This window comes from Pinus tabuliformis, chromosome 7 (assembly GCF_031772625.1).
Source record: "Pinus tabuliformis cultivar Carrire ecotype Pingquan chromosome 7, CPIR1, whole genome shotgun sequence".
Taxonomy (NCBI): Eukaryota; Viridiplantae; Streptophyta; class Pinopsida; order Pinales; family Pinaceae; genus Pinus; species Pinus tabuliformis.
In genome coordinates this window covers 934,467,478-934,490,153 of record NC_142293.1, presented here as the reverse complement: position 1 = coordinate 934,490,153, position 22,676 = coordinate 934,467,478, and the positions used below count along the sequence as shown (strand labels likewise).

The 22,676-nt window shown below is 39.4% G+C and overlaps 1 protein-coding gene across 12 annotated transcripts in view; it reads left to right on the top strand.

The window, feature by feature from the left end:
* Nucleotides 1-22,676, top strand: part of LOC149250709 (agmatine deiminase-like) — a 270,021-nt gene that overhangs the window by 111,948 nt on the left and 135,397 nt on the right. For 4 of the 12 annotated variants that reach the window (XM_089459211.1, XM_089459209.1, XM_089459206.1 and 1 more), the window contains one exon: nucleotides 281-408. In XM_089459211.1, the coding sequence (XP_089315337.1) occupies nucleotides 322-408 (87 nt within the window). In that variant the 5' untranslated portion in view covers nucleotides 281-321. Of the gene's footprint in view, nucleotides 1-255; nucleotides 409-22,676 lie in introns of all 12 variants that reach the window. The other 8 variants (XM_089459210.1, XM_089459208.1, XM_089459207.1 and 5 more) reach the window with 5 other exon arrangements.

The following is a 22,676-nucleotide window of genomic DNA, read 5'->3' as shown; positions in this document are numbered from 1 at the left end:
ATGCTCTATCAAATCGAGCCCACTCACAATAATGTGTCAACAATCTCAAGTTGTAATGTACATAATCCAAGCTTTCTTTCTTTCTTTCTTTCTGTCCGAGTTATGTTTTTATGCAACCTAGGTTGAATCTCTTTAAATTTGTACTGGAAGCTATTTATCTTTTTCCCGAGGCTATTGCATGTTAGACATTCAATATGTTGTCGATTGGATGTATGTAGATTTTGAGATTTTTAGTTCATGCTTGTCTTGAATCAGATTAAAAGCAATGACTTGAAAACAGGAGTTGCTGCAGGACTGGAGCTGCACAAACGTAGCTAAATTATGGACAATAATGCTAGTCCAAGTGAGTTTGGATACCACATGCCTGCTGAATGGGAGTTCCATTCACAGTGTTGGATGGGTTGGCCTGTATGTTGGCTTTCACCTTCTTATCTGTATGAGTGATTATGATGTTATGATTTTAAATAATATGCAGAACATTGCTTAGAAGTTAATGGGTTTTTCTTGTGTGTCAAAGCTTTTGTAGCTTGACATTAAAGCTTTTAGTTATCCAAATTTATAATCGTCTGTGGCTCAAACATTCTAGAGAATTTAGCCCTTTGAAAACTGAAATAGTACTTTATGTTCTTTTCCGTATTGCATAAGGCAAAGACTACTAGCTAGCTTTTAAAAATGTATTAGGCACTTTGGTTACTTTTATATCCAGTGACATTATAATGCACAGCATTCTGCGCTGAAAAAGAAACTGATGGATTCTGCCTTAAAAGGAAACTACAACAATGCATCAAGAACAGCATCAATTAGTAACTGGATATGATGAGATTATCAATAGCTAATAAAATTATTTCATTTAGATTATAAAGAGTGTCATTTGTTCTTCCATATATATACTGTTCAGTTCAAAATATAGATATTTAACACATCTCTATCAACTCTATTATATTCATTTGAAAAGACTGGGAGAAAAGATTTTATGGTTGAAAGTTGATAACTTGCCTAAAGATTGTCAACATTGCTGTCAGGTGAATGACTGACAGTACATTTCAATGGGGCTTTGGGATTTGCTTTACCTTGCATTATACATTTGCCAACAGGTTTCTGCCTAAAACATTGCAAGTAGTTTCACGATAAAATATTTCTGCAAGACATGCTCATCATAATGACAATAGAAAGTCTCCAACCCACTCTTTACAGATAAAATGATTCCTTAATGTGTTAATTTTACTGATTGATATAGCAGTATCACAATCCAAGCGGAACATGTAATAGTGGTTATTCATTAAGCTGAAATTTTTGAAAAAATGAGGACAAAGTTTAACCGCTTTTAAGAACCCTCAGACTTCCTTTAATATTAAAATAATATTTTAACAATTGACAAGTAGAAATATGAGAAAACCTAAAGGAGGGAAGTCATTTCATTCTCCCTGTTGCAACATAATCTAGCACCTTAATGCAAAGCCTCATTAGGTGATTTAGACAAAGTGCAACAATCGGAGAGTCACCATTGTCACCTTAGTAACTTCTCCCCTCATTTTAGTGAAGGACACAATCCAACGAAGGGGAGGCTTCCCGAGTAGATCTTAGGGATCAATTCACTGAATTGACTTAAGCCAAGTGCCCCCTAATGGTTCTATATTGATTTCCACCAATGGATGAAGATAGGAATTTAGGGTTTAAGTTGGATTTAAGAGTAATCTCCAGATTTTAGCTCAAATGTTCTTATGGATCTCCTAGAGGCTTAGGTCAACCTATAGAGGCTCAAGGTAGGTTTTCAAACACACACAATCAAGATAATACACTTGGCTATCATAAACTAGCTTGAAAAGTTAAAAATTGCAGCAATATAATAATTTATAGCAGTAGCAAATTTAGCCATGAAAATTATGATAATAAAGTGTAAAATGAGGGCCAAGATTGTTGGAAACACTGAGAGGGGTTGAATCAATATTTCTCTTCAATTAGTTAATTTTAACTTCACATAGCATTAATTATTATTTGCATTAAATCAAAACATAAATCAACACCATTCAACAATGCATAACGTCCAAGACAATATACAAGAGATATTTTAGGCGGAAACCCTGTTGGAGAATGTAACTAGGTTCGGTCTTTATAATTGTACTTGAAGTCAAAATGTAATATATTTGTCAAAAGAAAGCAAAAAAGAAAGATTTTTTATTATTGATTTAATTGACTTGTTAAAGCATGGGTTTCATGCTTGGGTCAATTGTTATAGGTCAAGCCTCCATTATAGGCTTTAGGATTATTTATGTGGGTCAAAGTCAATTTGTTTATTGGTCAAAGACTCCTCTATCAAGTCTCCTTCTATTGGCTTCAATATGATCATCATCAATTTGACTACATCTAACTGAACTCAAGTCGGCCTCAACATAAATGTAAACACAGTTGTTCATAAAGTCATGTTGGCTCATTTATTATGGATAAACTACTATCTATACTAGCCTATACCTCGCTCCATAGTTCAGTCAAGAAGCTCGCATAAAATCACAGAAGGACAAGTTCGTACATCTCTAAAATGTAGCTCGGTTTATCTCTAAAATGAAGTGCGAATATCTCTAAAAGGAAGCTTGGATTACCACAAGTTCTATGCGACTACAATAACTCTGTTTTGGTACCATAACAGTGGGAAGGGTCAACGACAAGGGTATAACTACAGTGATAAAGGTGTGGTTTGAGTTTAAGGGTATAACTACAAGGGCTCTTTGTTATAACAATAAATATCTTGGTGCAATCTCTATCCCAATGTAATTATAGTGATGAGAGTTCACAGTAGTGAGAAGGATTTGGTGTCTTCACAGTAAGAAGTGATGATGTCTCGGTGCGAACTCAGTGACAAGTATTTGATGCAAACTTAGTGACAAGAATTCAATGACATGAATGCAATCATAGTGAAAGAAGGATGACTTGATGGAGGTAGTCTTGAGTCTATGTTGTAAGGGTTTTGGTCATCTCATTTGGAATTTACTGAAGGAAGAAATTTGACTGGGTTTTCCCCTAGAGTGGGGTTTTGCCTTGGTAGTGCGCCTACATCTTGTGTTCTTTTCTATTTGTTGCATGGCATTAGTCTTGATGATAAGAAAAGATAATTCTAAAGAACAAATAATAATAATGAAAACATCACAAGATAATGTCATAATCAGAGAAATCAATTCAATGCCACCTCCTTTGATTTCTCAACAAACCCTTCCAGGAGAAAAACCACCGAACACTTCTTAATATAGGTCTTTAAAAATTTACATCAATTAGGAAGCTCCAACTTCCAAGATTTACAACATTAACTAAAGGAGGCTCCAACCCCCTGGTTTATAGGCTCCGACTTGAAGGATGCTCCAATGCTCTGATTGACTAGCTCCAACTGGAAGGACGCTCCAACACTTTGATTTACTAACACCAACTGGAAGGACACTCCAATGCCCTAGCTTTATTAGCTTTGACTGAAAGGACGCTTCAACACCCTGCATAGGCTCCAACTTGTCCTAGCACCACCTTGCCACCTTGAAGTGTTCTTAGGCTCCAACCTGAAGGAGACTCTAATTTCCTGCCATGCACCACCTAGCCTCTCTATTCAGTAGGTGGACCATGTTTCACAATTTTCAGACTGGATCCACCTATGCTCAAATCAAAATAAATGATATCAAAACAATTTGCTGACTTTGTCAATCTGCAGTGCTGGCACAAAGTCATCAACAACAATAACAACTTCTCTACTCAAATGATCAAACCATAGTAACATAAAACCTGTGACGCCCACTGTCACAATCAAATCTGCTTTTGCTTAACATCAATACCAAACCCTAGCTGGACAACGTAGTAACACCCAACGCTCTCTGCTCAGTAGAACTCAACAACTTTGTCTTCTCTCTGTTCTTCAATGACATTGAGCTGTCAACAATGCTCTCTGCTGATTAAACTGTCAAATCCTAACAGTAGCATAAACTCTGTCAAGTGCTTTGCCACAATGGCTATGCTCAAATGACCTCAGCTCATCATGTATATCAAACCCCCTTTACTTAGTTAAGGCTCTAAGCCTGTACATTAGTGTTCACCACTCCAAACAACTGTGGTCATCATTCAGTATTTGTGGTAGCTTGTAACTCAAATCCTGAAGCATATCTTTTAATGATGTCAACTACAGTGGACTCAAAAGCCTTTATGCTAGCGTGTGCTTAAGATAATTATAATTAGATCCCAAAACTATGGATGATGTAACAGTGATATCCTCTACTTCAACTATCAATCTTCAACGCAAAGCTTGTCACTGTAGACTAATACTTTTGATATATATGAATAGCCAACCTTTTAAAACTTCATAACGTAGCTGATAGCTTTCATACCAAAACATAGTATAGATGTACCTCTGTCTGATGATGTCAACAACTTTTACCTCTGCTTCAGATATTTCCTTGAAAAATGTCTCGGAATCTACTGTTCAATTCAACAAATGAGGAATTTGCTAGCATACCTCAGGAAGAATGTGCCACTAACTTCTTCAGTTCATAGGATGATCTTCTAACTAATGAATTTGAGATGTCGGCTGATGCAAATGTGCTACTGTGAGATATGCCTTGAAAAGCTTCTTAGGAGGGTTGAAGTATGTTCCAAATACCTTAGGTGGTTTGTCAGTGATGCTTTGTCAAGGAGGGTTGAAGTATGTTCCAAATACCTTAGGTGGTTTAGATCAGGCCTCTGAACTAGATCAATGAGGTCTCCTTGATTTCCATGGACTAAACAATGTTGCTCTGAGATCACAGTGAATGATATCAAAGTACTTTGCAAAGGTTACCTTAGAATATGAGAGCCAACTTCAAGATTCAGTCACAACAAGTCACGGCACTAGATCACAGAGAAAGGGTTTCAAATAAGCTTCAGTATACCACACGTTTATGCCACAGAGAAGGACTTTAAAAGGTAGAATATGTCACAGAGATATATCTGGTGAATGCCTTTGTTACTGTCCATACCATATTTCAGATTTGCTACAAAATGTTTCAAGTAACACTTACCTCAGGTTCCAAGTCACAACAAAACCTTACTGATTGGATAATCCCTCAGATCTGCTACAAGTTAGGCCGAAGAAACATGTTGCACTGGGTTGCTTGACATGAAACTCTAAAGGGATGAAAAAATTCTGGAACTGCAGCTCAGTGGGAAGATGCCTCAGAGACTAATATTAGTCCTTGGTACAGTCCGCAACAAACCTCAGACAAACACGCAGGAATGCTGAAATACTACTGAAGTTTGGTACCAGTAAGTTTGCTGAAGAAACCCTTAGATGAACCTCATATCTGCCTTCAAGAAGGGCTGAAATAACCCAGGTGTTGAGCAACAAAGAGGCCTTAAAAAGTCACCACAGAGATGCACAGATCTGCTCGATTAGGGATTTGAGATTTGCAGCAATATAGCCTTGAATCAACCACAAAATCCCTTCAGCAATCCACAAAGTATCACTGTCATTGATAGGCCTCAGAGAGAAGATGTTTTGCTTTAGAAAGATGCCAAGATCTGCCTCCAAGTTCTGCCCTAAGAGGGCCAAAATGTGAATTCAAAGAGGACCGAACATGCATGCTACAATTCTGATCAAGGAGGGCTGAATGTATGTGCACAGATCTGTCATTGAAAGAGGGACAAATGGCCTTTGAAATCCCAACGAATCACCAGAACAAATTAAACATTAAACCCCCAAACAAAATCCTTCAAGATTCGGCCTGTAGTGCTTGAAACTCCACAAGAATTGCTTTCGGATGAGTGCATACAGTCTCTGGTTAGGGCTTTGTCAAATCCTTGTAGAAGGCACAAAACCGAGCTTCAGATTGAACTCAGATTAGTCTGTAAAGGAGGCCGAATGCAAAGACAAACAGATGCAGCTCAATAACATTCAAAAGTCCTCAGATTTACCCTTCAAGAGAGGTTGAAATGCCTCAGGAAATCACATAAATCCTCACCAAAAACCATAACCCAAACAAAGATAAATAACCCAATCAGACTTCAAAATTTTGACTTCCTCTTGAAGATTTTGTGACAATTCCAGGTCGAAGATCTCAGAGAATGAACACAAGTTGACGCACGCATTTGAGGAGAGTTTGAGCCCTTTTTATAATGGTGAAAGAGGATTCTAGGAGCCGACTTGAAAGAAAGGAGGGAAGTCGACTTGGAGGGAAAGCAATTTAATTTTGAATTCCAAATTTTAATTTGGATCCAAAAAGACCCCAAACGACTTTAGGATCAATATTAATTTAAATTTAGATAATTCATCTTGATGAAATTTCCATTTTGACTTTGACTAGTAAAGGATAAGCCCTTTCTAATCTAATTTTCTTGAATAGATAAAATTTGCTTGTAACATCTCCTTTACGGCTTCTTGACCATCAAATGGGGTTCCAACATTTAATCAAGCATATCTCCTCAACCGCGAGGAATTAGGAGATGTACCACACACCATCGGAATCGGCATGATGAGGAGAATCGGATGACGACAACCCTAAGTCCAAACACAATGACCTTGCCATCCAAAATTCTCATCAACTGCAGGGCAATATGATTGGGCATGTGGGTTTCCAAGACATCTTGACCATTGGAGCTTCAAGCAATCTAGAAGAATATTAAGAGCATTCAAGGATCGACATTGGCATCAATGACAGCACCATTCAACAAAGATAAAGAGTAAATAAGAGAGTAAATTACAACAAATTTCAGTGGTTAAAGAGGCATATAATTGCAAATAAAGCTTGGGCGTCAACCCTAATTAATGGCTGGAAAAATGCACATAAAATACAATTTTTGCTTATCCAATGCATTCCAAACAATTCCTAACACCAAAATATTAACATCCAAGTCAATGCATGCTAAAATATATGATTTTGCCTGTAATAAAACACAAATTTACCCTAAGACAATAAAAAATGATCTTAAGAGCATAATTGATTGTTACAAGAGAAAGAGGACTAGTGCCTTCTCAATCTAGGGTTAATGAAGTCTAGGGACAAACAAACTCTGGAAAATTATGGAGTAGATACAACGCTCAAAAGGACCAGTGTAGGTTATTTTCCTTATCATATGTTTTGAATCAAGGCTCCTACTTATCCTAGGTTTTGAATCAAGGCTCTCAATATTCAAAGATGAATTAAGGAAAGGAGCTAACATGCACTATTTCCTCAAAGACTTGGAAGAAGGGTTTGTTTAAGAAGGATAATGAAACAAATACTATGCTAACATGCTTGATACTTGGTTACATTGATCCAATAAAACAATAACCAAGTTAAAAGAAGTAAACTTACTAGGTTTATCATGCATTCATCCAAGCTTTACCATAACTATCCATGAAAAGGGATCAAACCCACATTAATGAAGTTCCCAAGAAAGTTGGTCAACTAGTGCTCCATAAGAGTAGTAATCAAATGAATGTCTCTCAAGCTGTGCAATGGATCAAATGAACCAAATGCTTTCCTTTATACACTAGGGAAACCAGGCATGTTAGTTCAAATTAGGCTAAAAGCCCCTAAAACATACAAATCCATGATACAAGGTGAATAGGTCATCAAGCTGACCCCCAAAATGTTGAAGAATGTAACAAGTGTTGGTCTTCATAATTGTATTTGTTAAAAGAAAATTTTATTGTAAAAGAAAAATATTTTTGAAGCATGGGTTTCATGCTTTTTTATTTATTTTCTAGGTCATAGCCTTCATTGAAGGCTTCTAGGTTTTGTCATGAGTCAAAAGAGTCTTTGTCACATTTATTAGACCCTTCTTGGGCATTTGTATCATGTAAAGAAATTTATTTTTGAGTCAAAAGTATCATTTGTCACCTCCTCACCAAGTCGGCCTTGTCCTGATGAAGTCGGCCTGGATTAGGGCTATTCGACCCAACAAAACAATAGAAATAGAGGTAGCTCGATTCATTTGGAAGTAGTGATACACAAGTTCAATCTACAAAAGGAAGAGGATGAAAAAGAGAGCAAAATGCATGAGAAGACCTAATTCAAGGAAGAAGAAAAATCGAAGTTTCTGGGAATCTCTCTCACACGTGCAAAGATTTTAGGGTTTTTGGAAGAGGAGATGGGGGCCGAAATTTCAGAAGTAGTTGCAGGTCCAAAATTCTGTAGCTGGGGGGCTGAAATTCTGGATTGAAGTTGCATCTGAGAAGTTGACACTTGGAGACTTTGGCAGAACACATCAAATTGAAGGGTTGACTTGGTGATTGGAGGAGGTCTTTGTCTAAGTCAAAAAGGTCTTGGATTGTCTTATCTTGATTTGAATCTACTAGTGGAAGAGTTTGACTGGGTTTTCCCTTGGATAAGGGTTTTGCCTTGGCTGAGTGCCTATATCTTGTGTTCCTTGTTCTTGTGATCTTCATACATTTTATTTGGTAATTGTTTGGTGAAATATAACATAATAAAGAAGTAAAAGAGGCCAACAAAAATAACAAATAATTATCAAGAAAAGAGGAAGCAAACCCTAATTCCTACATGCATTGATTTCTCAACATGGTATCAGAGCTAAGGTGAAAGAAGGACTATTTGAAGATCACTTTGTTGGCTATCATTTGAAGGAAGGAAAAACAATCTTGGAAGAAAAGATCACTCTCTCAATGGCAAGCTATTTGAAGATGGGACTCAATCTCATGAAAATTGCAGGAAGCGTGGTTGGAAGGATTATCTACAATTTATCTAGAAGAGTCAAGAGTGGAGGATTCTTGGCTGCACTTACAGGTACATTTGATGATGAGAATGCATGGATTATTGATAGTGGAGCCTCAAGACATATGACAGGAGGCAGTGGACAACTTCATACTCTATCAAAAGGATCATCATCACATGCAGTGGAGCTTGGAGAGAACAACAGATATTCAGTCAAGGGCCTTGGATATGTGTAGACCATCTCCAAGTCTTTGGATGTCCTGCATACATTCATGTTCCAAAAGACAATTGAAAGAAGTTGAACTCTATAAGAATAAAAGGTATCTTCGTTGGTTATAACCTTTCATCAAAGGCTTATAAAATCTACATCAAGGAAGATAAACGAATTGAAGTTAGCAGAGATGTTATATTTGATGAAAATCATGCCTAGAAGAGATCCAAGGATATACCAATCTAGTCTGATGAAGATGTACCAGTATTTGAAGAAGAAGAGCAACATGACAAGTCACCTGCAAATCTAGAGGAAGAAGGACCAAGTGAACCCATTAAACCTACTTTTATTCCCGAAACGAAGAAGAGGCCAAATTGGTTAAAAGCTACACTTGAAGATGTCGAAGGACATGGAGCAGAAAAAGGAACCTTAGAGAAAGCAAAAGACCAAAAAGATACTCAGGGTATACAAAATACATGACAAATTTAATCGAAGCAGAACCAACTACCTTTGAAGAAGCTGCTCATTAAGAAGAATGGAAGAAAGAAATGCAAGAAGAATACCAAGGTCTAATCTATCATGAAGAATGGGTTTTGGGAAATTGTTTCTAGACCTAGTGACAAATCTGTTGTTACTTCCAAATGGATTTACAAAATCAAACATGTTGTTGATGGAAGCATAGAGAAATACAAAGTAAGATTTGTTGCAAGAGGTTTCTCTCAAAAGGAAGGAATAATTATGAAGAAACCTTTGCTCCCATTGCTAGGTACACTACTATTATATCTTTGGTTTCGCTCGCTGCAACTATGGGATGGAATATCCATCAAATGGATGTTAAAACAACCTTTCTAAATGGAACCATTGATGAGGAAGTATATATTGAACAACCAGAAGGCTTTGAGATAAATAGCAGGGAAACTCATGTTTGCAGACTAAAGAAAGCTCTATAAGGCTTGGTACGCAAGAATGGATGCCTATCTTTTAAGGATTGGCTTTGTCAAAAGTTTTGCTGATGCAAACCTCTACATCAAGATAGTGAAGAATGAACTAGTCATTATACTTCTATATGTGGATGATTTATTTATTACAGGTGTGGAGCGCAGAATTCTAGAATGTAAGAAGTTGTTGGCAGCTGAATTTGAAATGAAAGATCTGGGACTCATGCACTACTATTTGGGCTTGGAAGTTTGGCAGAAACCTGGTGAGATATATCTTGGTCAAGGAAAGTATATAATCAAGATGTTACAAAAGTTTGGTATGATGGATTCCAAGCCTATGACTACTCCCATGATCACAAATTTAAAGAAGTTGAGAAGCTCCGACTCTAGTCCCATTGATCCTACAAGCTATCGTAAGTTGGTGGGCTCTTTGATGTACTTGGTGAATACCAAACCTGACATATGCTTTGCTGTAAACATTCTTAGTCAATTTTAGTTGGAGCCTCGTCATGACCATTGGATAACTACCAAACATATTTTGAGATTCCTATGTGGAACAATTCATCACTGCCTGAGGTATGATGGAAAGGAAGTTAAACTAACAAGTTTTATTGATTCCGATTGGGGTGGCAGTGGGATAGATGGAAGAAGCACTATTGGTGGCTGTTTTAGATTGGGATCTGTAATGATTTCATGGATGAGTAGAAAACAAGATCATGTTGCTTTAAGTGGTGTTGAAGCTGAATATGTTGCTGCATGTGAAGTAGGAAAAGAAGCAGTTTGGTTAAGAAGACTATTGTTAGATTTGTTTGGAAGGGCACTAGATCCTATCGTGATAAATTGTGATAATCAAAGTAGCATCAAGATGTTTGAAGACCCCGTGTTTCATGCTAGGATGAAGCATATCAATAACAAGTACCACTACATTAGAAGTTTGGTGCAAGATGGGGTCGTGAAGCTACAATATATATTTTGACAGATGAACAAGTAGCTGATGTGTTGACAAATTCTCTTCCCAATAAGAAGTTCGAATATTTCAGAAGCGTTATTCGATTGGTTGATATTACAGATTTAGTAGGTAGGGAGAGATGAAGTTTCTTCGGGCGAAAAGGCGTTTGGGAGGACATCTGGCCGGCCTATGATGATGTCTAGATCCCAAAGTAGGGAGGGTGGCATTGGTCTTGGAGCTCTGACCTTGGATACACACCTAGATCCCTGGGTTGGTGTTAGAGCTAAAGCCTGATGGTACCTAGAGTGGCTAAAGCTTGGAACACACCTTAGTCCCACCCGATTAGATACCCTGGTTAGGTATCTAATCTATAGCATTGCGTGTGCTGTGACTCTTCATAGAGCATATCATTTTGAGATATTCCATGTACCTTGTATATATGTAATTATGAATACCTCCCTAGTTAAGAGGGAGTGCTGAAGAATGTAACTAGTGTTGGTCTTCATAATTGTATTTGCCAAAAGAAAAATTTATTTTAAAAGAAAACATTTTTGAAGCATGGGTTTCATGCTCTTTTATTCATTTTCTAGGTCATAGCCTCCATTGAAGGCTTCTAGGTTTTGTCATGAGTCAAAAGAGTTTTTGTCACATTTGTTAAACCCTTCTTGGGCATTTATATCATGCCAAAAGAAAAATTTATTGTAAAAGAAAAATAGTTTTGAAGCATGGGTTTCATGCTCTTTTATTCATTTTCTAGGTCATAGCTTCCATTGAAGGCTTCTAGGTTTTGTCATGAGTCAAAAGAGTCTTTGTAACATTTATTAAACCCTTCTTGGGCGTTTGTATCATGTAAAGAAATTAATTTTTGAGTCAAAAGTGTCATTTGTCACCTCATCACCAAGTCGGCCTTGTCCTAATGAAGTCAGGCTGGGTTAGGGCTATTCGACCCAACAAAATCAGTATAAATAGAGGTAACTTGACTCATTTGGAAGCAGACACACACAAGTTCGATCTTCAAAAGAAAGAGGACGAAAAAGAGAGGAAAGCGCAGGAGAAGAAGACCTAATTCAAGGAAGAAGGAAAATCGAAGCTTTTGGGCATCTCTCTCACACATGCAAAGATTTTAGGGTTTTTGGAAGAGGAGCTGGGGGCCAAAATTTATGAAGTAGTTGCAGGTCCGAAATTCTGTAGTTGGGGGGCCAAAATTTTGGATTGAAACTGCATCTGGGAAGCTGACACTTGGAGACTTTAGCAGAATACATCAAATTGAAGGAAGGGTTGACTTGGTGATTGGAGGAGGTCTTTATCTAGGTCAAATGGGTCTTGGATTGTCTCATCTTGATTTGAATCTACTAATGGAAGAGTTTGACTAGGTTTTCCCTTGGATAGGGGTTTTTCCCTCGCTAAGTGCCTATATACTGTGTTCCTTGTTCTTGTGATCTTCATACATTTTATTTGGTAATTGCTTGATGAAAGATAACATAATAAAGAAGTAAAAGAGGCCAACATAAGTCACAAATAATTATCAAGAAAAGAAAAATCAAACCCTAATTCCTACATTGTAAAGTTTTGTAGATGTTCTATGCTAAGAGCAATTTCACTTTTCTCACAGCAATCATACAAGTAGACAAGCAAAATGCAGATAGAACTTATAAGCAGATCTTACAGAAGACAAATCAGAAACAAGAAAAATGTATGTGATTGTTTCGGCGGTCAACAGGATGCTTCAACCAGCGAAGTCTCCTTTGGTCAGCTAGCCCAGCATGTGTCACAACAACCCTCCAACTAGTAGATGAGTCAACCCAAGTCAGTTCTACAAAAGTCAACGCTGTCCTGAAAAGTCAACGCAGGGGCAGCAAGCTAAAAGTCAACGCAACAGCAAAACGGTCAACCCTTTGACCTCGATTTTTGTGCCAGGTAGTATGGCCTTCAAAAATCGAACCTCCCACAAGTTTTCAGCTTGTTTGGACCAAGTGTTGACCAAAGTCAACGCTGGTCAAACTTCTGCGAAACCCTAGCAGCAGAAAAATCCTCTTCGTCCTTCCCACGTGTGGCTGAAATTCGTCCTTCAGGTAGCTCGTACTTTTTAGGATGAGAGAGGAAGATGTGAGTTGTTTTTGTGATCAAATTCTCTCCAACTTTTCCTGTATATATATATCCATCAATGAGGGTGTGTGACACATCTGTTGGGCATGTGAGCCTACATTACAAAACTGGCTGACCTTTGCACATATAATTTATTAAGAATAATAAATTCAAAATATAAGTTCTGCTCATTGGATTAAGACTATTTTTATATGGATTTTACACCTCTCAGAAAGAGGAATCCAACAAAAATATTAGCCTCTTAATCTGAGCATCAGAACATGGAGTTTGGACCTAGTTGTCCAAATTTAACACTCCCTCTCAACTAGGGAGAACTCCATCTATTAGTGCAATTAACATCGTGAGTCATCCCGCCGAAACTTGCTTTGCTGGCTTCTTTATTTCAGAACAGAAGTGGGTCAGTCACAAAGACATCATTCCCCGACTGACATAATCTGTCCAGAGGTCCCAGACCTCACAAATCTTGATCCCAGATCAAGTGGTTGGACCATGCCATCCTAGATAGAGAGTACGGCAATCTCTGATGCGTCCATCAGTCTTTGCTAATAGTCTCTAGCTTTTCCACACCTCATTGGCCAAATGAGAGGTACTTCCCATGAGCCCTGAACTCAATGGGTAGGATGCATACGGGGCACAGATTAAATGAGTGGCGAACCAGCTCAATAATCACAAGGGTGGGGCAGAAGCATTATGAGTGCTTATAGCTCCGAGAAGCTATCCCCAAAGCCCCCCAGAGCTCCCAGAGCTCATTGTCCAACAAGACCCACATCATAGGGTCTTTCCACGACACCAAGACTCTCACGGAAGGTTAGGAACTTGACCTTCCCCAGGGGCTTAGTGAGAATATCCGCGACCTGCTCATCAGTTCCTATATGATCGAGCCTTACGGCGCCTCGCTGTACCATATCCCGGATAAAGTGGTACCTGATATCAATATGCTTGGATCGGTCGTGGAACACAGGATTCTCAGTCATACGAATCCCACTCTGATTATCACAGAGTATTACAGTGGTATCTAGCACATGTTGGAACAGCTCACTAAAGAGCTTCCTCAACCAAACTGCTTCACAACAGGCCATACTAGCAGCAATGTATTCGGCCTCCGCGGTGCTCAAAGCCACCGACTTCTGCTTCCTGCTCATCCATGAGATCGAAGCAGAACCAAGATTGAAACAGCATCCAGATGTGCTCTTACGATCCACCACACTGCCAGCCCAATCGGCATCAGTATATCCCCGGAGTATCACACTCCCGGCAGTGTATCTCAGCCCATGGTTTATCGTGCCCCGAAGATATCTCAAAAGATTCTTGGCACCAACCCAGTGAAAATGATGAGGCTCAACCATCTGTTGACTCAAAGTATTCACTGCAAAACATATGTCCAGACGGGTGTTCACTAAGAACATCAAAGCTCCTATGAGTTGACGATACTCAGTAGGATTGGCCAAGATAGGCCCTGCAGTGCTGCCACTCAACTTCTTAAAGTTGAGTTCCATTGGTGTCGACACGGACTTACAGTCCACCATCCCAAATCTTTCCAAAAGCTTCACAATATACTTTCCTTGAGAAAGGAAAATCTCTCCAGGTCTCTGCCAGACCTCCAGGCCTAGGAAATAGTGCATCAGTCCTAGGTCTTTCATCTCGAACTCAGCAGCAAGCTCCCTCTTACATTGATGAATTAGAGGGTCATCACCTGTCAGGAAGAGGTCGTCCACATACAGCACTAGAATGAGAGGCTTTCCTTCCTCAACCTTAAAGTAAAGGTTTGGATCAGCATTGCTTCGAGTGAAGCCCAGCTTCATCAAGTAACTATCCATCCTCTCATACCAAGCTCTGGGTGCTTGCTTTAACCCATAGAGGGCTTTCTTCAACCTGCAGACATAAGTGTCTCGATCTTGAACTTCAAATCCCAGAGGTTGTTCTACATACACCTCTTCCTTTATTGCACCATGCAGAAAAGCAGTCTTGACATCCATCTGATGAAGACTCCATCCTTGCGTAGCAGCAAGGGCTATGATGGATCGGATGGTGGTATATCGAGCCACAGGTGCAAATATATCGTCATAGTCAATTCCTTCCTTTTGAGAGAAGCCACGGGCAACAAATCTTGCCTTAAACTTTTCAGCACTCCCATCAGATCCATGTTTAATCTTGTAGAGCCATTTAGCGGTGACAACAGATTTGTCCTTCGGTCTCGGGACCACATCCCAGACATCATTCTTCATAATAGCCTCATATTCTTCATGCATAGCATCCTTCCAGACTTGATGCTTGATGGCTTCTTCAAAAGATCCAGGTTCAGATTGTATAATAGTACTCATGGCAGCTAGATACCCTTGGTATCTACACGGCTTCTTGCTTTCTCGGAATGTTCCCCTTGGGGCAGCATGACCCTCAGCATCTTCGAGGGTGTCCCTGAGCCATGATGGCCTCTTTCCTAGAGAAGGGGAAGGATCAATAGGGTCCATTGGCTCTTCAACATCAGGCATAGTCTCATCCTGGGGTTCTTCCAGATTTCTAGGTCTTTCTTCATGGTTTTCTTCAGATCTAGGAAGATCTACTACTTTCTTCAGGGAAGCATCTTCGTCAAAAGTGACATCATGGCTTATCTCTACTTCCCTTTGACCAGGTACATAGACTCTATATGCCTTAGAAGTCTCACTGTAGCCCACAAACATTCATTTCTTCCTAGTAGCGTCCATCTTACTTCTCTTTTCTTTCGGCACATGAAAATAGACAGGACATCCAAAAATTCTAAAATGTGAGACATCAGGTTTCTTACCAGAGAAAACCTCTTCGGGAGTTTTGGAGTCCAAAGCGGAATGAGGGCATCGGTTTTGAATGTACACAGCAGTATTTGCAGCTTCTCCCCACAGAAACTTTGGAAGACCCTGGTCACATAGCATGGCACGGGCAGCTTCCACAATAGTCCTATTCTTGCGTTCAGCAACACCATTCTGCTCAGGAGTATATGCAGTGGTAGTCTCCCTCTTAATGCCAGCTTCTCTGCAAGAGTCTTTGAACTCATTTGACTCATATTCAGTGCCATTGTCAGTCCTCAAAATCTTGATCTTCTTTCCGGTCATATTTTCCACCAAGGCTTTGAAGGTACGGAACCACATGAAAGCCTCATCCTTCTTCTTCAAGAAGTATATCCAGGTTTTACGAGAGAAGTCATCAGTAAATGTCATATAGTAAGAACATCCCCCCAGGGATGTTACAGGCAACATACCGGAAAGATCAGAATGGACCAGTTGCAATATCTCAGATGTCTTTGTGACACTTGAGGGGAAAGGTCCCCTTGTATGTTTTCCTTCAGCACAGCCCTTACATACACCTTTATGATTATTTCCAAAATCAGGCATCCCTGTCACCACCTTCCTTGCTTCGGGAAGAGCCTTGTAATGAAGGTGTCCAAATCTTCGGTGCCATAGTTCGGTTTGACGGATAGTATCACAAGTCATAGCTCCCAACGGACTCCCTCCAACCTGGTAGAGTGTACCAACTCTAAAACCAATTGAGATAGCTTCCTTGAAGCTCTTCTTCCACATGAGTACCTTTCCATCAGAGAAAGTTACATTGAATCCTTTGTCTTCCATGGCAGATACAGACACAAGGTTCTTCTTCAATTTGGGTACATAGAGTACATCTTGTAGATGGAGGACTTGTCCTTGAGACAAGTGGAGGGTCACAGTCCCGGTCCCTTTCACAGGATAAGTGGCATTATCCCCAAGGGTAATTTCTAGATTAGTATCCCTTTCAACCATGTCAGAAAGTGCTTCCTTGAATCCGGTGATGTGTCTTGAGGCACCACTATCGATTAGCCAGACATCCATAGTGTCGGGCGGAGATGCAGCTGAGAGAGCAGATATTAGAATATACTCATTTCTTTTATCAACAACATTAGACTCCTCATACCTGGTATTTCTGGTTCTTTTAGAAGGTGGATGGTTTCCTTCAAAGTGAGCCTTCCTCTTTCCTTTGGATTTGTCATTTCTTTGATTCCCATTCCTTCAGTTGTTGTTGTTGTCGTCACTATCGGGAGAATTCTTCTGGAAGGGGCATTCTCTAGCATAGTGTCCAGTCCTATGGCAGGTGAAACATTTACCCTTCTTCTTTTGAGTCTTAGTCCTTCCTTTGTCCTTGGAACCACCAGAGTTCTTCTTTCGGGAATGAGCAACATAGGCAGCATTTCTTTCATTATCAAATTCCTTCATCCTTGTTTCTTCTTGCATACATCTAGACAGAAGCTCATCAAAGTTAGGGATGGTATTATTGTTGAGAATGGTAGTTGTGAATACTTGCCATTCATATGGAAGTCCTCCAAGTGCGGTGAGAACCATCTCACGATCAGCTATTGTCTCCCCAATAGCTAGCAGATTGTTCCTGGTTTCGGTCAACTTCATAAAGAAAGTTTGAATAGACTCGTCTCGGCCCTTCTTCATATTCTTCAACTTGTTCTTGAGGAATAACACTTGGTTCACATTGTTTACTCGGAACATAAGTATCAGCTTGTCATACATCTCCTTGGATGTGCCTAGTTCAGCTATGTAGGCAACCAGACTCTTATTTATGGATTCCCTGATCAGCAGTTTTGCTCTGATTTCTCCCTTCTTATATTTGTGTTTAACAGCAGCAGAGGCATTTGATGGAGGTTCTTGAATCTTCCCTGTCACATGATCTAGGAGATCATGATCTTCTAATTTGAGATCTAATAACATCTTCCAGGCATGGAAGTCATCACTTCCAGTCAGCTTGTCATTCTCCCTGAATTCAAGCTTAGAGGAATCCATTTCCTTCGATGATGATTGCTATAGATAGAGTTTGTCTTCACCTCAGCTCTGATACCATGTAAAGTTTTGTAGATGTTCTATGCTAAGAGCAATTTCACTTTTCTCACAGCAATCATACAAGTAGATAAGCAAAATGCAGATAGAACATATAAGCAGATCTTACAGAAGACAAATCAGAAACAAGAAAAATGTATGTGATTGTTTCGGCGGTCAACAGGATGCTTCAACCAGCAAAGTCTCCTTTGGTCAGCCAGCCCAGCATGTGTCACAACAACCCTCCAACCAGTACCCTCCAACCAGTAGATGAGTCAACCCAAGTCAGTTCTACAAAAGTCAACGCTGTCCTGAAAAGTCAACGCAGGGGCAGCAAGCTAAAAGTCAACGCAGCAGCAAAACGGTCAACCCTTTGACCTCGATTTTTGTGCCAGGTAGTATGGCCTTCAAAAATCGAACCTCCCACAAGTTTTCAGCTTGTTTGGACCAAGCGTTGACCAAAGTCAACGCTGGTCAAACTTCTGCGAAACCCTAGCAGCAGAAAAATCCTCTTCGTCCTTCCCACGTGTGGCTGAAATTCGTCCTCCAGGTAGCTCGTAGTTTTTAGGATGAGAGAGGAAGATGTGAGTTGTTTTTGTGATCAAATTCTCTCCAACTTTTCCTGTATATATATATCCATCAATGAGGGTGTGTGACACATCTGTTGGGCATGTGAGCCTACATTACAAAACTGGCTGACCTTTGCACATATAATTTATTAAGAATAATAAATTCAAAATATAAGTTCTGCTCATTGGATTAAGACTATTTTTATATGGATTTTACACCTCTCAGAAAGAGGAATCCAACAAAAATATTAGCCTCTTAATCTGAGCATCAGAACATGGAGTTTGGACCTAGTTGTCCAAATTTAACATACATGCATTGTTTTCTCAACACAAAATAGCCTCAAATAATAAAGATACAATGATAAAATATGAAAAATGCCCTCCAAAAGGCCACAAGTGAGTGTAGAGTCCTCAAAAGTGTGGCACCATCCTCAAAAGACATGTCTCTCCAGCAAAAGATGCAATGAATAGCCCAATGGGCATCTCCCTTGTCAAAGGTCATGTCTAATCATCAAAAGGTGCCCTCTCAAGCACAACATCATCCTCTTCAAGTCCCATCTCATGTAATAGGGTACCATGTCATCATGTAGGATCAACGTCCTAGCTCCAATGGGCAATGTCCAAGATGTTGGGGGTGGAGTGTTTATAGATGCATACCAAGTCATCATCAAGCTCAACTCATCATCAAATGTGCAATGCCCATCATGAAGTAGAAGGACCTCCAAAGGGTGTATAATCATCATTCATGAAGTTTAGGAGAAGCATCATCAATGTCCTCCAATGGGCCATGACCATGTTCACATCATCATCAAGTACAAGCTCAAGGAATAGAGTACGATCAACTAGTATGAATACAAGAGCCCACTGAAACATAAAAAGTAAACCATATTCAATGTTAAATTCTTCTAAGTATATTGCACAAATCATCTTCGTCAAACTTCACACTAGCTTAAGATCTCATACAAGTTTCTAGATTTAGGTATGGGAGGATCATCAAATGCCCCTATTAGGTGCTCCCAAACCTGGTGGGAGGAACAATTCTTAGGATGACCCTTAAATTAATAGGTGTGAGTGATAATGATATGGTCGAGGGTGTAGTTCATGTGAGGTGTCATAGTCTTATACTTGGGTTATGCAAGACCATCATCCATGGGTGCCTTCGTAGAGGGAGTGCTTGCATTGCTTGAGTTACCCTTTCCTCGACACTACTATTTTCGTTGTTTACTTAGCCTTTTTCTTTGCTTTGATTGATTTGTTGTGCAAGCTTTTATTGATTTCATTTAGATCCCCTTTAAAGATGGGCAATTCATTGCTCATAGGGGTTGGGATGTTTTCTTCAAGTCCCTTTTACTTTGATAGGCATGATATGCATGGGACTAGGGTGATGGCCTCACATGAAGGGGTAGAGCTCAAGTTAACTTTGCTTTTAATCATCATTCATCCCTTGCCATGTAATATCCCTAATTTTGATTTTCAGCATTAGAGATGAGTTTGGGAAGAGGACGCAATTCTGGCACCGAGACTTAGGAGGAAAAGAGAATATTGCGGTTCTAGTGGAAAGTGGGGACCGCAAGAAAGAGAAATTCGACCCAGGGTGGGAACTCACACTCTTGGAAGAGAGAGGAAAGAGAAGGGAATGTGAATTAGGGGAGAGAGAGAGAGTGGGGACCACAAGGAAAGAAGGAGCCACGAATTATAAATAGAGCAAGAGGCAATCATTTTGGTCATTCATTCATATCTTCAGAAACTTGTCTTTGACATAGCATGCTTGAGCAGAAGCTAAGTCTGCAAGTGCTGTTTAGCACACGAGTGTCTCTAAGCGGAGATCTCAACCCTTGCTTCAGTGGACTTCGGGTGCCAGCCCAAGGAGGGAGTTCCATCCTTTTTCGGTTGTTCCAATAGTGGGAGTGCGAGTTTGTGTGGAGGAGACACTAGCAACAACGCAGGGACTATGCAGTGCTTGGAGGAGACACACTTGGGAGTTGAGGAGTGAAGGGAGTTTGGGCCTAAAGCCTGAGATGGAGTCTTGGGAAGTGTTCTGGGGCCTTTTCCAGCATTTTGGCAGAGCAACAAACACAACATTTGCTACAAGTTACATCTTCTGCTTGTGGAGGAGGGCCAATCATTTGCGGTCAATTTTGGAGCCTCAAAACTAGGACAAACCCTTTCTGGGATTTTTTGGGTTTTTGACAAGGACCTCTTAAATAATTTGGCAGAATTTTTTCGGCAGATTTGCGGGGTCAGACAGGGGTCCCAATTCAGCTGGCAACTAGAGGAGCTAGGGGAAATTTGGGCCAAAATTCCGAGGTCAACATTTGGCCAATTCCTTCGTGGGTTTTTGTGGGTTATGGCGGAAAGCCCGGGGTTAATTTCCTGGAATTTTCTTAGCACCAGAGGAGGCCCTAGCAGCAGAACTTCGCACCCAGCAGCATATTTCAGGCAGTTCAACACAAAGCCAGGAGATAGAGCAACAACATAATTGAGGGGGACTTCTTATTATTCATTTGGGCTTAGCTAGCTTGCCTTGAGCAAGTCCAGGTGCACTCTTTCCAGCAACTCATTGTACCCACTTCATATTATAATAAAATGGCTTAGCAACACGGTTTTTGGTTTTAAAATGGTGTTCTGATGTTTGAGTAATTTTCTGTGTGTTTTTGGCTATGTTTGCTTGTTTATCATTGTAAATTTCTATTAGGAATATTACATGCCACTTCTTTGCATTTTAAAAGTTGGCATATGCTTTTAATGTCTTTTCTTTGCAACGACATCAACCTTTAGGAATTTCCAAGCCCCTCTTCTCATAAGATGACGTAAGTAGAGAATCAATATGAGCAACTGACATCAATGAAATGAAAGGAAGGACAACAGATAAGGGACATATGACAAGTATTAAGTATGGAAGGATGTGGACACACTACCTCTATCAAGGCCTCCTATTCGTGCTTGTCCTAAATAATTAAAGAAAAGCTCCAAGGTGTTTGTACTTTTACTAAAAGGAAGAGATGACTACCAAGGTGAAATAAGGAAACAAGTATAACTTACAAGCATCATGATCCATTATCTTATTTCTATCCACAGTCCTTATTTAAATCCCTCGAACATTAAATGTAAGCACTTTGTACAAAACAATGTCTAACGTACGTCATGGTTGTTGACCTACCTTAATTGGAAGAACATGCTAATCAAGTGGATGAGTTGATCAATGGGTGGGTGAGAGGCATCTGAGAAGCCATTATTTGAGGATCATGTGAGGCCATTGATTCAAAATCTACATCATGGAAGAAAATTTTTCCCCTAGGGTTACCCTTGTATATACATGGGTAACATCTGGCTCCAACTTGAAGAGTGCATGAGAACCTCATCATCTCTGGTACTCAAGACTTGTAACTTGCATCACTCTTAACAATTTTGGTAGATAAACAAGGTCTTTAGTACTAAAATAATAGGGTGATAAAGTCACCCTGGAATATGAAAAGTTGTAAAACTATATGTCATAAACATTTCCTAATTTTCTTTTTTGTATTTAAATAAGTAACGATGCAGTAAAATCAACATGATATAAAGCAAGGAACGATACAAAATCAATATGCATAACACAACCTACCTATTCTAAGCTATCGAAGACAAGTTAATTAAGTGCTAGTAGAAGGTATAAAAAGTTGGCCACCTACTAGTAATGGCAACTTCACTCCATTACGGTCGAACAAATGAAAAGGATTAATTCCAACCTTTCCATGGATCCTATATGGGTAGGGATCATCTTCAACAAGCACAAGATTTCCTTATAAAAAATCTCTCCCCTTTGTCTCGCGATCAAGGCCTTTCTTAACTCTATATCTTCTTCTTTTCATTTTTTTGATCTCAAGAGTTTGTGTTAGCTTTCTTATCATGAGTGGACAGTGACGATCTTTCCAATGAAATATCATCATATGTATGGCATATGTCACTTCCAAACTCCAACCCTTTCCTTAAATCTATCAATTCTTATGGTTATTTGAGGGCCAAAGTTTTGCCAAGCAATTTCAAGGTTTAAACTTTAAACTCTTGGTTTGCACATGTTTACTAGTTTCCCTTTCTTGGATAACATCATCAATGTTTTCTTTTGAAGAGAAAGCAAAGATGGATAAATCCTCATAATAATTTTCACTAGTATCATTGGATTTATGGAGGCATGGTGATTCCATAATTCTCTACCAATACTAGATATCTAATTTATAGGTTTTTTAATGTCTTCTACATAGTATTTCATAACAGGTACCCTATATAGAATAAATGGTTTTCCATTAGGGGTAGGGATAATGGCATAGGACAAGTCCATTTGCAAATTCCCTCCTAAAGGGGCAGATCATTTTTTGGATAAGAGCATTCCCCAAACATCAGGAAAATCTATAACAACAACAATTGTTAACATAGCTATATCAGG